Source organism: Chenopodium quinoa, unplaced genomic scaffold (genome assembly GCF_001683475.1).
Source record: "Chenopodium quinoa cultivar QQ74 unplaced genomic scaffold, ASM168347v1, whole genome shotgun sequence".
Lineage (NCBI taxonomy): Eukaryota > Viridiplantae > Streptophyta > Magnoliopsida > Caryophyllales > Amaranthaceae > Chenopodium > Chenopodium quinoa.
In genome coordinates, this window is record NW_018744367.1 from 8,952,872 (window position 1) to 8,968,108 (window position 15,237).

Genomic DNA, 15,237 nt, shown 5'->3' on the forward strand with positions numbered 1-15,237 from the left:
GTCGAAAATCGAAATTGTAAGTGTTTTTGTTAATTTTTGGAATGAAAAACTGAAATTTGTATAATACACAAGGGTGTACCATGCTCATGGTAAACCTGATGATTTGGCGTAACTAATTTGCTGAAATATAATTATATGGAAAAAAAACAAAATCCATTAATTATAGGGAGTTAGACAAAATTGTCGTTAAAAAAAAGCAGGAATTTTTTTCAGTTTTTTTTATAATTATCCTTAATTGACATTTTCCCTTTTTGAAATATTTAGAGAGAGAAAATTACAGAGATTCTAAAAGTTTACAGAGAGAAAATTTTAGAGAGAAAGATACAGAGATAAATTTGATACCGATCAATAGAATACTTTGTAGAAGAATTTAATAATGGTTTATCAATCCGAATTTCGCCATGATTCTGATGCTAGATTTGTTGGTGGTGATGATAATGATCATATCAATAATGAAGGTGAATTCGAAGATTTCGTAAACGAAAATGAAGGTAAATTGCTTAATCGATTATCTTTTCATTTGTCATTTCAGCCTTTTTATTATTTAATTTAGGTTTTATTGCTAATTTAAATTTTATTATCGATTTATGAATATATATTTATTTTTACATCAATAATTTTAAGATTGAAGATGAAGTTCTTTTATCATTTAGTTATGTTCTTTTATGTAACTTATATTTAACTTATTATATATATTTTATTAGTGCTATAAAAAAGGTTGATATTATTTAAAAAACGCATGTGCATTTGCTAAATATATATGTATTTTGTTTGACTCCTTATGCACTTTGTTGAAATCTAGTTGCTTAAATCACTGTTATATTTACGCATGTACATTTGCTAAATATATATGTACTTTGTTGTACTCTTTATGTACATTGCTGAAATCAATTTGTATATATTAAAGAACATCATTGACATATTAAAGAACACTAGCTATTGATGTATTAAAAAAATCATCGATATATTAAGGGGAGATGGGTTTGGGACATGGTCAGGTGGGAGTTCACATTTATTACTATTATTATTTTTTTATGATAAAACATTTGTTCAAGTGAATATTTAGATGAGGAACTCACGTGGCCCAAAACATGTTGTGTAATTTGAGTAGAGTAATCTAAAAGTAGGAATGCCTAGTTGCCTATTGTATCCCATAAGATAAATTTACAAAACATATCCAGAGGCAAAATACGTTCAAAAGAAATGTGTATGTATTGCCATCTTGACAGATACATATATTGGTCTACTGTTTTAGGTTTTACTGAGGCAAGTGAATCAGAATTGTTTGACAGAAAAGTTAAGTCTGATGAAGAGGCTTATGAGTTGTATAATAGTTATGCCTTTAAGCATGGTTTTGGTATACGTAAGGATAAGTTGAATCGTAGAGAAGACAAAGTTACAATTTAACAACGTTTTTTTGTATGTTCTTTTTCTGGCTTTAAACAAGAGAAGAAATTAAACCCGGTGAAGAGCCAAAAGTGTACCAAAAGAGGAATTTTCGCACAGGTTGCAAAGCTCATATTCAATTTGATGTTGAAAAGAATTCTGGTTTGTTTGTCGTGGTCAATCACACTATGGATCATAATCACAGTAGGGTTCCTGTTTCAAAGAGACATTTAATAAGATCTCATAGGAAGGTAAAGGAACGTTCTATCTTTGTTCTTTTTCAATGCAAATAACTTCATACTTTCTTTTTCTAATAACATTATGTTCACTTTTGTAAGTAATATGTTCTTTTTGATACAGGTAACTGAGGAACAAGTCGCCATGCTTAGCAGTTTAACTGAGAGTAGTATACCTGTTGCTGATGCAGTGCGCGTTTTAAAAAATCAAGCTGGTGGTGAGGCAAATTTTAGTTTTCTTTGTAGTGATTCTTATGGTGCTTTATCTGCACATAAGAAATTGAAGTTTGATGGATGTGATGCAAAGCGATTGCTTAGCTACTTTAAGGAGAGGAAATGCAACAAATTTGACTTCTATTATGATTTTGATGAGAAAGATCAATTGCAATCTTTCTTCTTTCGTGATAATAGAATGAAAGTAGACTATGATGCATTTGGAGACTTATTGGTCCACGATACGACGTATCGTACAAACAAATATGGTATGATATGTGGTCCTTTTGTTGGTATGAACCATTATAATAATAATGTTATGTTTGGTATTGGCTTTTTGATAAATGAAAAATGGGAGTCATTTGAGTGGTTGTTTACCATTTTTCTGAAATCTATGGGGAGCAAACAACCAGTGACAATAATGACTGACCAATCTCAAGCAATGGCCAAAGTAATAAGGATTGTTTTTCCGAATTCTCGACATCATTTATGTATTTGGCATATTGGGGAGAATGCAAAGAAAAATATCAAAGGACTAAAGGCCAATGAAGGTTTTAACGATTTGTTTGATATTATTTTGAAATACACATATACTATTCAGGAATTTGAACATTATTGGACAAGGTAATTTTCAGTGTTATTTATGTTTAACTATGTTCTTTTTTTAATACCTCAACATGCTCTTTTTTATAACAACAACATTCTTATTTATAAATCAAGTTCATTTTGTTATTTTATATAGCATTATTTGGCATGAGAAGAATTCATGGTGTTCTTAATATGTTTTACTTATATTTTTCTTTGTTCTTAATTAATTTATATACGATCTTTTATTTAACAATTATGTTCTTTGTGTAACCTTTAATGTTCTTTTGCAGCATGCAGAATAAGTACAAATGTGAAGATCACAAATGGCTCCAAAATTTGTATAATATAAGAGAGATGTGGTGTCCAGCATATTCCAAAGATTACTTTAGTGGTGGTATTATGTCATCTCAAAGGAGTGAAATCACAAACAAATCAGTTTGTCGTAGACTTTATGCTACTCATGGTCTTTGTGATTTCTACACTACTTTTATTGAGGTGGTTGATGAGTGGAGGAGCAAAGTGGGTAGTAATGATTATAATAGTTTAACTGGTAACCGATATCTAGTATGGGCGGATATTGGAATTTTGGAGCATGCAAGGAGGATTTATACAATCAAAATTTATTTACATTTTGAAGATAATTTTGTGAGCAGTGTTCCTTGCACAGCTAAGGTCATACGAATGCAACCTCCTCTTTATGAATATCATGTGGGCCATCCCAAAAAAGATCTGCTAATGCATACAGTTGCATTTGATGAATCAACTGCCACAGTTGATTGTACTTGTAATTATTTTGGTGAGGTCGGACTATTATGCAAGCATTCACTTCGTGTCCTAAAGGTACATTAGTAAGAGATAGACAAAAGGTGCTACATGCACAAGGGTTGATGATAATGTTATTGCTGAAAAGGGTGTCATACCTTCTAGTGTATGGAGATTGCATTTTATTCGAACTTTTATTGGACTTGTCGATAGGGCGCAAAATGACTTAGCTGCTCGAACAACCATTGAGGAAGCAATTAATGAGTGTTCTAATAGGATCAATCTTTTACGAATAAAAGATAAAGATGAACCGCAAGAATTTTTGATAACTGATCAACATGGTGCTTCTTCAGACAAAGGGTGAAGGCAATCTTTTAGAACCACAAATTTTGAGGAAGAAGTTTTTGAAATAGAGGATGTTGTGGAAGAAGAACATTCAGTTGATGTTGAAGTGAAAGATCCTATCCAAAAGAGGAAAAAGGGACAAAAAAAACACAAGATTGAAGAGTACCCAAGAAAAGATTTGCAACAAGCTCAAGGGTCAAAAGATTAAGTCATAGAAAAAGAAAAGTGCGAAAGGGGTTTAAAAAATGAGACAAAAGGCTCAGACTACGATTAAGGTAATTTATTGTAATACCCCGTATTTTTATACGTATTTTATTTAAAATATGTATTTTGTAAAGGTATTTAAATAATTTTAAAGTTTTAATTATGGTATTTTAACTATTTATTCTATGTAAGTTTGGAAATATTTTATAAAAGGAAAGTTTATTTTATTATTTATTTTATAAAAGTTGGGGTTTATTTTAAGAAAGTATGATTTTTAATAAATTTTATTAGGGAAGGGATTAGGAAAATTAAAAGATGAAAGTTTAGGGGAAAAGGGTTGGTAGAGAAGGGATATAAATATCCCACTTATGAGGCAAATCAACTTTGCCCAGAGTGGAGAAAACCCAAGGTAAATTTCTCTCTCTCTTCTCCTAATTTTTCTTTCCTTTTCTTTTTTTTTTCAGCTGCTCTTTCTCCCCTCCACCGCTGCCGACCATCGACAGCAGGTGGCCGCCGCTGCTTGAGCAGGTGGCTGCCGTGCTCCTTCTTCCCCCTTTTTCGATTATAAAAAAAAAACTTAATCTTTATTGTTCTAATTTAATCTATGCTTAAATCTAATTGTAAATTATGAGTTTTGGGATTTGATTTTGATGTTTGATTATAAGTATTATGTTGATTAATTTTCAGATTATGTTTTTAATTAAAAAGCCCCAATTTTTTAAACCCTAGGTTCTTGATTTATGAATAATTGAAGGATTATGATGTATAATGGTTTAGATCTTTAATTAAAGTGTTTTAAGTCTTAATTACAGCAAGTTTTAATTAAAATAAAGTGCTGGAATTTTTAGTAGAGTATTTAAAATTAAGTTTCTTTAAGAAATTTCAATTACCCATTAATTGGGACTAAAGTATGATGTTTTAAATATAATTTCAGCTTATTTTAATTAATTATGAAGAGTTTTATAATAGTATATATTGCTGGAAATTTGTGTAGAGTGGATGTTAATACTCTTCAATGATTTTAAATTGTAGGAGACTTTGAAGTGGGCAATTTTATTAGTCGTGGCGATTTTAAGATCGTATTCAAGGTACGTTCGCGTACTTAGTATATTTTGGTGATGTAGTATCATGCTAGGATTGATTTAAATCAATTACAAGTAGTATCATGCTAAGGTCTATGTTTGGAAGTGTGAATTATTGGTGTTGGTGATTGAATTGTGAAGCATGATTTTTTTGTGATGGTTTATGGATTGGAAAATTATATTTTGGCATGATGATATGGACCACACTTTTATTTATGGAATGTTAGAATGCATGTTTAATTAAACTACACGTTTAATTTGGCTTGAAATATTGAAAAAGAATTTTATTATGGTTCATATAATTTTTACTGATGCTTTAAGCATAAGAAATGAGCTATATAAGTGTCTATGTACACGAGGAATTAATTGCATGTTGGTGCCTTTGTGCACTTAAGGTGTTTTTAACACTGAGGGATAGGACTTGTGGCGCTTTATGCGTTTAAGGTGTCTTTGACACTGAGGTAGAATTAAAAAGGGTTCAACATTAAATATTGTGTGGTCACTAATTATTCAAGAATTAAATTGGTGTATTTGTTTGATTGAATAATTATTGTTGATTGAATTATTATGATTCAAGTCTAATAATATGTAAATAACATAAAGTGAAAGAGATTACGCACCAAAACTCTTGAAACGTATATACCTTGAGTATGAACATATGGGGGGAGTTATATGACTTTATATTTGATCATAACTTCTAATGGAGTACAGGACGTTGTACATTCCTTTTTATTATTATTATTATGCGCTGGAATTCCGCCACGTATGTGTGGTTTTGTGCTGGCACGGTTAGCTCCCGTGTCAGTTAACCTTAATTTATTTGGGGGAGGTAGAGTTGGAAACCCGTTCGATGCGTGATCAACGCTAAATAAATTATTTAGTAGTCTAGTTGAAAAGTCTTGTTGAATGTTGTGCGTGCTTGTAGACAGATGCATTGAGGTAAGTGTGTATTGATAGGTGAAAGCATATTAGTGTGTTTATTTACGCTTATGTACTCAACTTTGCTGATTGTGTGTATGTGTGTTTTGGCCATGTCTTTATCTTGGCCCTATGATGACCCATTTTTAATGGACAGTAGTGAAAACAAGTAGAGATAAGCTTTTCAGGTATTGAAGCATATTCGTGACGGGGCATGAGTGAAGAGCGAATCATGCTAGTTTTCATTAGTTACGATGTGTTTAATGCTTTACTTATTTATGATATTATTTATATGTGGAACTAACTTTAAGTTTTGGATTTGATTCGGTTTTTAATAAGGGCCTTTAATGGTTCTAAGTTGTAGGTTGACTTATATTTGACTTTGTTTGATTTGGTTTTAACTTTACTCTCGTTTGGGTGACTTTTGAGTTGACTTGTTTTAAACGGTTTTTGATTTTAAGTCTTCTGCTGTGTATCTTTAATAGTTTCCTTAGCCGTTTTCACGGTGGTGATAATGTCTTAGATATACCTAAATCGTATTTTTAAAGAGTAGAATAGGTATTTATAGGAAAGGAATTTATAAGGTGTTACATTTATGCCTTATGTTCTTTATAATATTTGACATGTTTTTTTGGTAGGAGTTAAATGTTCTTCTTGTAAAGTTATATTGTTCTTTTTACTAATACAATGCCTTTTCTTTTATTCAAGGATTTTTTGGTTGTCCCTGAAGGAAATAATTTGGCACATTCAAGTGAATTTGGAGGTTCTTTGGAGGTTTTTGAGCTAGCCTGACGATTATTTTGGAGTAAATGTAATACGTTCATCAAATTAAAAATTCATTTACACTTGTTTACAGCTCAAGATTTATGTATTCACGCAACATTTTCTTCTTCTTCTTTTTTTTTTTTTCCTAATAGAACATTTTATTTCAATTTAATTAATGTTGCAAGACATATTGTTTAGAAATTAATATATTAGATTTCTTTTTTATTTTTTTTGCATGCAAATTTTAATTCAAGCTATAAAGATTCGTATTTACTACAAGTTTTAATAAAATTTCTATTGTATAATAAATTGAGTAGTGTAATAAAAAAGGTTAACTTAACCAAAAGAACATAGCATGGAGGTTTTTCATGGATGTGTGTATTACAAGGGATCGTCACTATTCTGCTACAGTAAAGACATGTATTGAAAGTTTTGCTACACCTCGCATGGAACTCACAGAAACAAACAAGAAAATCTATCAATTAGTATAAGTTTAATTCACATGTATTAACTTCTTTTTGTTAACCATTTAATGATTACTGTAGATTAGTTGATGCTAGTTTAAGATTTTTCTAAGTACAAAGGTGATAATTTCTATAGGAAAAGGATCAAGGTTTTTTCTTTTTTCTAAATTCTATTTCTTTAATCAAGCTTAATTAGTTTTTGTGATCCTTGAATCGAGTTCAATAGATTGATAGTCGTATATAATGTGAAGTATGATTTATAATCACTTTGACTCATAGTATATGAACTAGCAGCTCTCCAATAACAATAAAGAACCTCGCATATATTCTAAAAGAACATAGAATATATTTAAAAGAACATCACTTTATTAACAAAGAATATATCATATATATAAAAGAACATCACACATATTAGAAAGAACATACCGAAAAAAAAGATTAAAAGAACCAAAATCATCATTTCTTCAAATATAGAATGCAATTTCAGATTAATAGTTGCAACAACCCGAATTCAAGTACATAAATAAGTTAGAATTGAACCCCAAAAAACACTATCAATTGTCAGATGTAAGAAACACAACAATCACTAATTTTTTCTTATTGCACTGTAATATTTCCTAGCCTTGACGCTAACATCTGCCTTGTATTTATTGAGATCGTCTACAATAAGCTCATATGTATACCGCATCCTTAGACTCTTCAACGCATCAAACTATTACACAAAAATTAATAACAAAAAAAAAATAGTGTCCATAAATATAATAAAATTGCATGACACATTAATATATATCTTACATTATCAGCTTGAAGGCCACAATTCCATCTTCGCTTTCCAAAGTACGTCTCCATGTGGCGCATTGTGTATATGCCGCAATCAATATCGTTGCTTAAAGTTCTCCATGGCATTTCAACCAATTTGACCGTATATGTCGGCATTTTTTCCCCTATCCTATTATCAACAAATAAAGTACATATCAGTTATATAAAAGAACATTACATAAAATGATGAACATAAAGTTTATATTTAAAACACATACTAGTTTCTCTGGAAAGTCATGATACTTTTTCTCAAATGGAACACCCTCTACTAGCGGTCTGTTATCAAGTATTCAAAACACTTTGACTTTGTGTTTATAACCATGACATAAAAGTGATCATGTGCATGCACGGGGAAAAAGATCAAAACTGTAACAATTCAAAAAGAAAAAACAATATGTAAGTAACATTAAATAACATTGACTACATTAGAAAGAACATGATGTATTAAAATAAAGATCATTGAGCAATTATTATATTCACCTTATGTATGAAAAAAGATAAAACATTAAAACAAATTTACAACATACCAATTGATATCCTTGAACAGATTCCATTATCAAGTAACCAAAATTCGATACTTCCAATGAATTTATTGAGCCTAATATCAGTTGTAGCTACTTGACTATCATCAACGTATGATTCATTGAAGCATAACAAGTTCTATCATACAAAAAGAAAAAACATAATAATTTCAAAGATAAAATGACAAAATAGGATGTTATTATCAAATGAACTACTCTTACGAAGGCTTCGTTCGGGAAGAACAATCTCTTTTTGTCATCAACTGCATTCCTTGCATTTAGGATGAGACTCCAAGCATCAATGATGTTGTAGATGTAGACATTGTCACCAAGTGTTTTAACATTTTCTCTTGTCATAATTGAATGTCCATCATCATATAAAGGCTCACTACATAAAAGGAAACAAAATAAGGAAAGCATAAAGGTATATATAGTATAACATATAATCTCAAATATTAACTTAATTGAATAAATGAAAAAAATACAAAAAAAAAAAGAAATAAATTATCATACTCTTTATCAAGTTCACTTGAATAAACATATTCTAGGAAAGCATTCTTAAACTCTTCAGTTCAATCTATCAAATGAGAGTACTTCACCAGGAAAGGAGACTTGAAAACCTATCCCACCTTCCTAATTCTCTTTGTATTTTTAGGGGAAACACTACACATTTGAATATAATAAGAATTATATAACTATAAAAAAAATAAAAACACATATTTCTGCTTAAAAGAACGTAGATCTAATTAAAAAAGAACATATAGCTAACTAAAAAAGAACATATAGTTTTAATAAACAAAATTTACCTCTTTTCCTCCATTTTTTCCTTTCTTTTTTGTCCTTTTTTCCCATCAAGCTTTTCCACATTTACAGCACTGTAATAACACATATATAATTAAACAAATACATAGTACAAAAATATAAAGAACCATGTCAATATCAAAAATATATAATAGATAAAATAACAAAAATATGACCATACCCCACACTTTTTTCACTTTCGAATACATCACCCCCATATCTTCTTTTTCCAAAGGATCCTCATCTTCTTCCTTATCAATTTTGCTGACTTTTGTACTGTCTACCCCAACCGGTAAATCTAAATCAAATGGAAGTTCATTAACATGAACATGAGCATGTGGCGGTGTGAGCTCGTGACTGAAAATAAGGGGTTGGATAGGTGAAACAGATTTTGATGGATTGTCTTGAATACTAGACATCACATTCTTCATGATATCGTCAATCATGTCCCCAAACCAATCTAATTCAAAGAAGTCAATATTTTGACTAAGTATTGATGCTCTCACGGCTTGTTGACTTTGTGCATGTTGTTGTACTACATTTGGCAAATTGACTCCGGCACACTTGGACCACATGGTTGTGAGATTGTACATAGTGTTCCCATCAACTAACGGGGTTGTATGGAACCTCTCACCTATTTTCAAGATATTGGAGAGGCTGACAAAATCATTGGAAATCCTTTCAGTTACCTCTCGGAGCATTTGATTATACTCTTGACATTTTAATAATCAATTAAATGAGTATTAATAATATTCACTATATTATAAAATAATATGAACTATATCATTAAAAGTCACTAAAATAGAACACTTTAAAAAATTAAATGTAAACCATTATTGATATGCATACATAATATATATAAAAAGAACATAATTAATAACAAAAAGATCATTTCATAATAATCTAAGAACATTGAATTGAATAAAAAAAGAACATATACAATAATATTTGAAAATTTTAAACAAAAATTAGAGTTAAAAATAATTATATATCAAAATGAACATTGTTTAGAACTACGATGACCATAATACTTTATTAAGAAGAACATAACATATAAAATTAAGTAAAATACATCAAATAATACATATAAATAGTACCTGTACATTTGATGGGACTTTTTTCTCATGTTTTTGATATTCTCCACCATTTTGATGTTCTTTTTGTTGTTGCTCTCCTTGAGGTTTTTGATGCTCTCTTGTTTTGCGCTGATGATGTGCTTGATCTTGCCCACATTGTTCGTTTACATTACTTTCATCCAGTTGCTCTTCCTCCTGTTGTTGCCTTATCTTTGGTTGGTCCGGTACCACCACCAACTCTTGGTTCATACCTAATAGATGTTGTGGAATTGAGATGTCCACAACAATTGGTGGTTGCACTCTGTCCAACAAAGTACCAAGACCAAAGTCTAACCTCAATTCAAGGTCTATTCTATCCTTAATAAGATCAATAGTCCAGACCTTAATGAGAGTGAAGTCCCTTCTTTGCTCCAAAGTCATCTTTTGAAGCCGATCAAAGTAGCACACCTATCACAACATAATAAATTTTTAATTTTAAAAAATAGATACCAAGAAAATTATATGCACATCAAATATGATAAGATAAATACAAGACTAATTTTAACTTAAGTGAAGCATCCATACCCAAAGAAATGGTAAGGGCCCACAGAAAAACCTAGTAACACCTTTTTTGCAACAAAGAACCCACACAATCAAGCTCTTTATAGTGTAACTACACCATTCATATTCAGAAATGCGATTTACATCAATCACATTGTGTAAAAACCTGCGTATAAAAAAAATGAAAGAACGTTTCATATTATGATAATGCACATTAAAATTTACTTAGTAAACGATTTTGTGCAACAAACGTGAGATAAGGTTGTTGATTTTTAATACTCTTGATGCAACAGTTTACAACCAATACCAAAAAACTTCTCTTCCAATAATTATCAAGAGGAGTTTCAGCAGGTGCTAATTTGCTCACAAGTTTGTTCACATTATTTGGGAGTACTCCTCCTGGTATCTCTTGTAACTATGTAACACCTCCTTATGATCCGCATTGCCATCCTTTGCATCTACAATTTTCTTTCCTCTACTTGGTATTCCATATACTTTGTGCACATCAGCAACTTTTACATCAAGTGATCTATTTCTATCCAAATCTATTTTCATTCCTACAGCATCAAAATTCGATACAAGTTGTGCTGAAAATTCAGGATAATTGTGGGGAAAATCCAAATGCAAGAATACACCAAAACCCATATCCTTTATAGCTTGAAGCTTATCAGCTTGGTTAGCCAATTGCTGGACCAAGTGCATCAATGGCATAATAGTTTGCCTCGTTGTCAGCTTTATTCTAGTTCCTTCATCACCACTATCATCATCTAAGGGTACTACTTTTTGTGTAACTCCTTTCATGTCTTTCTTTAATCTTTTTTGATTCTATACTGCAACCACCTGTAGAAACTAAACAATTGATTGTGCTTCTGATTGATCAGCTACACCTTCCGCATCTTTATCTTGAACTTACCCTTCTTTTTACTAGAAATGACAAAAAAAATATACATATATAAAAATAATTTGGACTACTAAATATTGAATTATAAATTGCATTACCCTTTTTTCCTTGAAATTTGTTTAAATCAGTAAGGCGTCTTTTTAGGCCCATCATCATCCCGATGTTCTTTGTCTCGCTTTGTTTCATCCTCAGTATTAGGCTCTACTAAACCAGATTGCTTTAGTACTTCACCATCATCCTCAGATCTTCAATATTAAGTTAAAGAAACATAAAATTAAATGCTTATAAAATAAACATTGAGTCTTTAAAAAATGTACACAAATACTATCCTTAAAATGTACAAAAAGTGAAAAATTTGTCTTAAATATTATAAAATAATAATAACAGGTAAGGGCAAACTGAAACGTTCAGACCTTAAAAATTAAGCTACCCTCTAAACTATCCTTAACCTACTACTAACTTTTTTGGAAAAAGAACATTGTTTTCCATTTTAAAGAACAATATTACTTTTAAAGAACAAAAAGACTATGAAAATGAACATTCAAATTAAAAAAAGAACATTCAAAATTAAAAAAGTACATTATACTTTTATAATCAACAAAATCCTTCTCAACTATCTTCCATAAATACTAACCAATAATGAGCCTTTTGCACGATTAAGGACAAGTAACTTATGGACAGGCTACTTCTCTACTTAAAAATGGCATATTTCATGAAATTGAATTTTGTCAATTTGTTTGTTTGCTACTTTGGTATGTTCTCTTATGTGGGTCAAGTAACTGGAACTTAAATGTATTTGTTTAATGAAGTTTTAAACTATTCAAAATTTGTAATATGTACCATAATTTACCAATATGTACATTATATCAGATTGTTGGTCGCAAGGGGACAAATGAACTTGACAATTTGTATAAAACAGGTACATTGAAATGGGGACGCTTATGGAAAGGCTACTCCTTTTCTTCCATAGTCTGATTGCTCATTAATTAATGACATTTATCCTAACCATAACTATAACTTAATCATAGAAAGAACATTCTTTTCTATTACAAAGAACACCCACACTATAAAAAAGAACATTCATGCTATCAAAATGAACACACCCTATTTCGAATTACTCCAAGGTACAAAGAACATCTACTTATAAAAAACGAACATTACACTACAATTAAAAGAACAAACTAACATGCTACAATACAAGGCTCACTATATAAAATAATACTCCTATAATTGTTCACAGCAACCAACCCAACAATCAAATAAAATAGAGTTAAGATCTCAAATAAAAAAAAAATGATACAATAAAGAAGGCATTTCGTAATGGTCAAAGGTTGTTCTTACTTGGTAATAGCAATATCTTTGTTAATGGCTTTCAACATCTCAGGGTCCACAATTGGATCTTGAACCACTGTACTACTTGTTCCTTCAACATTCTTCTTAGTTTTACCTTTCTTCTTTTCAAGATATACTATTAATTTCTCATCATCTTGTTCTTCTTGTTGCACACTACATCCCAAAAAACAAATTACCCACATATTCATTCAAAATTAAAAATTAAACTGGCAAACCGATCTAAATACTAGTAATCGAATTAAAAACTTGGTAAAATTTACATATTTCAGCAGATCAAGCTAGTAAAATTTGGTAAAATCACACATTAAAAAAAACAAATTACGACAACAAAATAACACTCCCCACGTCACGGTTATTGACGGTGGGCTAAAAAAAATACAACAGTGTTACAACCACGAAAACTATTCAAGAAATACCAAATTAACATCTAAATTAGATATCTTACTACTTTCCTATGGAGTAGTATTCTAATTGTAGTCAAAGCATTTATATGAATGACAAATAAAATAATACTCCTATATAAATTCTTCAACTCAAAAACTCCTATATTCAAGAGAAAGAATCACAATCAACTCAAGTCAACGAACCAAATACTTCAAATCTAAAACTAATCTACCATCCACAATACATAACCAAACAAATATCAAAATTAAAAGCCAAAAAAATGCTCCAGAATCACAAATTACAAAAAAAAAAGGAGAATTAAAAGAAATAAAAAAAAAACCAATACAATCAGCCACACAAATTCAACTCTTAAACACATAAAAATGCAAAAAAAATACTCACTTTGCTAATTCTATTGATAGATATTAAGGATTAGTGCTGAAATTATATATAAAAAAAATTCATTAAAAAAATTAAAAATAGCAACAAAAAAAAAAAAAAAAAAACCGAAATTCAACCTTAAAATTAAAAAAAGTACTTTGTATGATTAGATTACACTTACATATCATGTTCTTTAACAATCTTCACAAATTTTAGATGCCCAATTATGGTATTTTTGGCCGTAATCTATTAGGGTTTTTAGAGTACTTCAATGGTTTTTTCAGAGAGTGTAATTTTTTTTTACTGGGTGAGTGAAAAAAACCGTGTTATTTCAACAGGTAGACAATGTTCTTCGTATTTTGTTTTTTAACTAGTTGCTGGCCCGCACGCTATGCGCGCAATCCCCCAATTTGGTGATTTTGTCTCGGTAATTAGTGCGTAATTAAGTGTCGTTTATCCTTTAATGTAATTTGCTATATTTCGATTGCTTATTGTGATATGCTTTGATTGGTTATGAGTCTTGTATTATTTGTGGGTAATGTTTTGTTAGATTATTTAAATTTGATTAGGCTATACGAGATGACTTTAATTTTTTGTATACTAATGTAAATTGGAAAGTAATTATTAAAATATTTTGATGTTTAATATAAATTTCCATTGTAGGAGTTGAATTTTTATGGTATGACTAATATTTGATCTTTTGTGATAAGCCCAATATATTAGGCCCAAACTATTAGACTTGGACTTAGAAACTAAATTGCAACACAAATGAATAATACTTATTATTTTAAAAGATATCAATGTGTCTGCTAGTTTGATTGCATGGGAATTTTTTGTTCTTTTATTTTATTTTGACTTAGATTGTTTAATAATGCCACGAAAGTGTAAATTTTTTTAAGATTATGATTTGTTTTATTTAAAATTATAATACTAAACGTTGGTAATAGTAATACAAATGGTATCCCTTCTAAACTTGAGTAATACAAATTTTTTTTTTAATTATTATTGTTAGCCACTTAGTTGATGTGGATTCAAGAATGAATCATTTTAGAACCAGAGATTTGAAATATTGGTCTAATACATGGATTATTTCGTTTTTTAAACTTTTGAAGCCATTTGTGTTTTTCTATTTGAATTGACTTCTGTATGAATATGTTAGTGAACATGATTTTGTATCATACAAGTATATGGTTGCATTTTGAGTGCCATATTGTACTCCCTCTCCCCATCTAGGACCTTTTTTCCTTTTTTTTAAGGAAAATTTAACCGAGACTTTATTCACTTTGCAAAACACATATCTTTCAACTATCATGGACTTTTTTAATAATCACCTCAGATTTATAGGCTATATTTCATAAAAACGAAGGAAGTGGATTCTATATTATATATAAAAAAAATCATGAATATTTGGGAATGAACATTCAGATAGGAAAGAAAAAGAAGAAGCATAAAAAAATATTCAACATCATATCTCATAGTATTGCTTAAGATGCAAATT

General features: G+C 30.0%; 1 protein-coding gene and 1 long non-coding RNA gene across 6 annotated transcripts; one reads left to right on the forward strand and one right to left on the reverse strand.

Moving 5' to 3' along the window:
• The first annotated feature begins 376 nt into the window (after window positions 1-376).
• LOC110696743 (protein FAR1-RELATED SEQUENCE 5-like) lies at window positions 377-3,549 on the forward strand. The gene is made up of 6 exons (XM_021874093.1): window positions 377-491; window positions 1,256-1,357; window positions 1,453-1,637; window positions 1,747-2,459; window positions 2,714-3,224; window positions 3,334-3,549. The coding sequence occupies exons 1-6, from the start codon at window positions 377-379 to the stop codon at window positions 3,547-3,549; spliced, it is 1,842 nt and encodes a 613-aa protein (XP_021729785.1).
• Window positions 3,550-7,401: 3,852 nt separating this feature from the next.
• Window positions 7,402-14,223, reverse strand: LOC110696643. 5 transcript variants are annotated; one of them, XR_002506363.1, is made up of 13 exons: window positions 13,921-14,217; window positions 12,963-13,127; window positions 11,720-11,866; window positions 10,972-11,644; window positions 10,745-10,886; window positions 10,202-10,627; window positions 9,286-9,761; window positions 9,110-9,178; window positions 8,817-8,966; window positions 8,526-8,691; window positions 8,001-8,148; window positions 7,759-7,912; window positions 7,402-7,675 (listed from the first exon to the last, which is right to left on the reverse strand). It is a non-coding gene; the product is annotated as an uncharacterized LOC110696643 (long non-coding RNA). The 5 variants fall into 5 exon arrangements; XR_002506361.1 differs by having other exon boundaries at window positions 7,402-7,912; window positions 13,921-14,223; XR_002506365.1 differs by lacking the exon at window positions 9,286-9,761 and having other exon boundaries at window positions 7,402-7,912; window positions 13,921-14,222.
• Between the last annotated feature and the right edge of the window lie 1,014 nt (window positions 14,224-15,237).

Coding starts and splice junctions, on each gene's coding strand:
- LOC110696743 (XM_021874093.1), top strand. CDS start 377: ATGGTTTATCAATCCGAATTTCGCCATGATTCTGATGCTAGATTTGTT. Junction 1,358..1,452: donor TGCCTTTAAGCATGGTTTTG/GTATACGTAAGG, acceptor AAACAAGAGAAG/AAATTAAACCCGGTGAAGAG. Junction 2,460..2,713: donor TTTGAACATTATTGGACAAG/GTAATTTTCAGT, acceptor GTTCTTTTGCAG/CATGCAGAATAAGTACAAAT.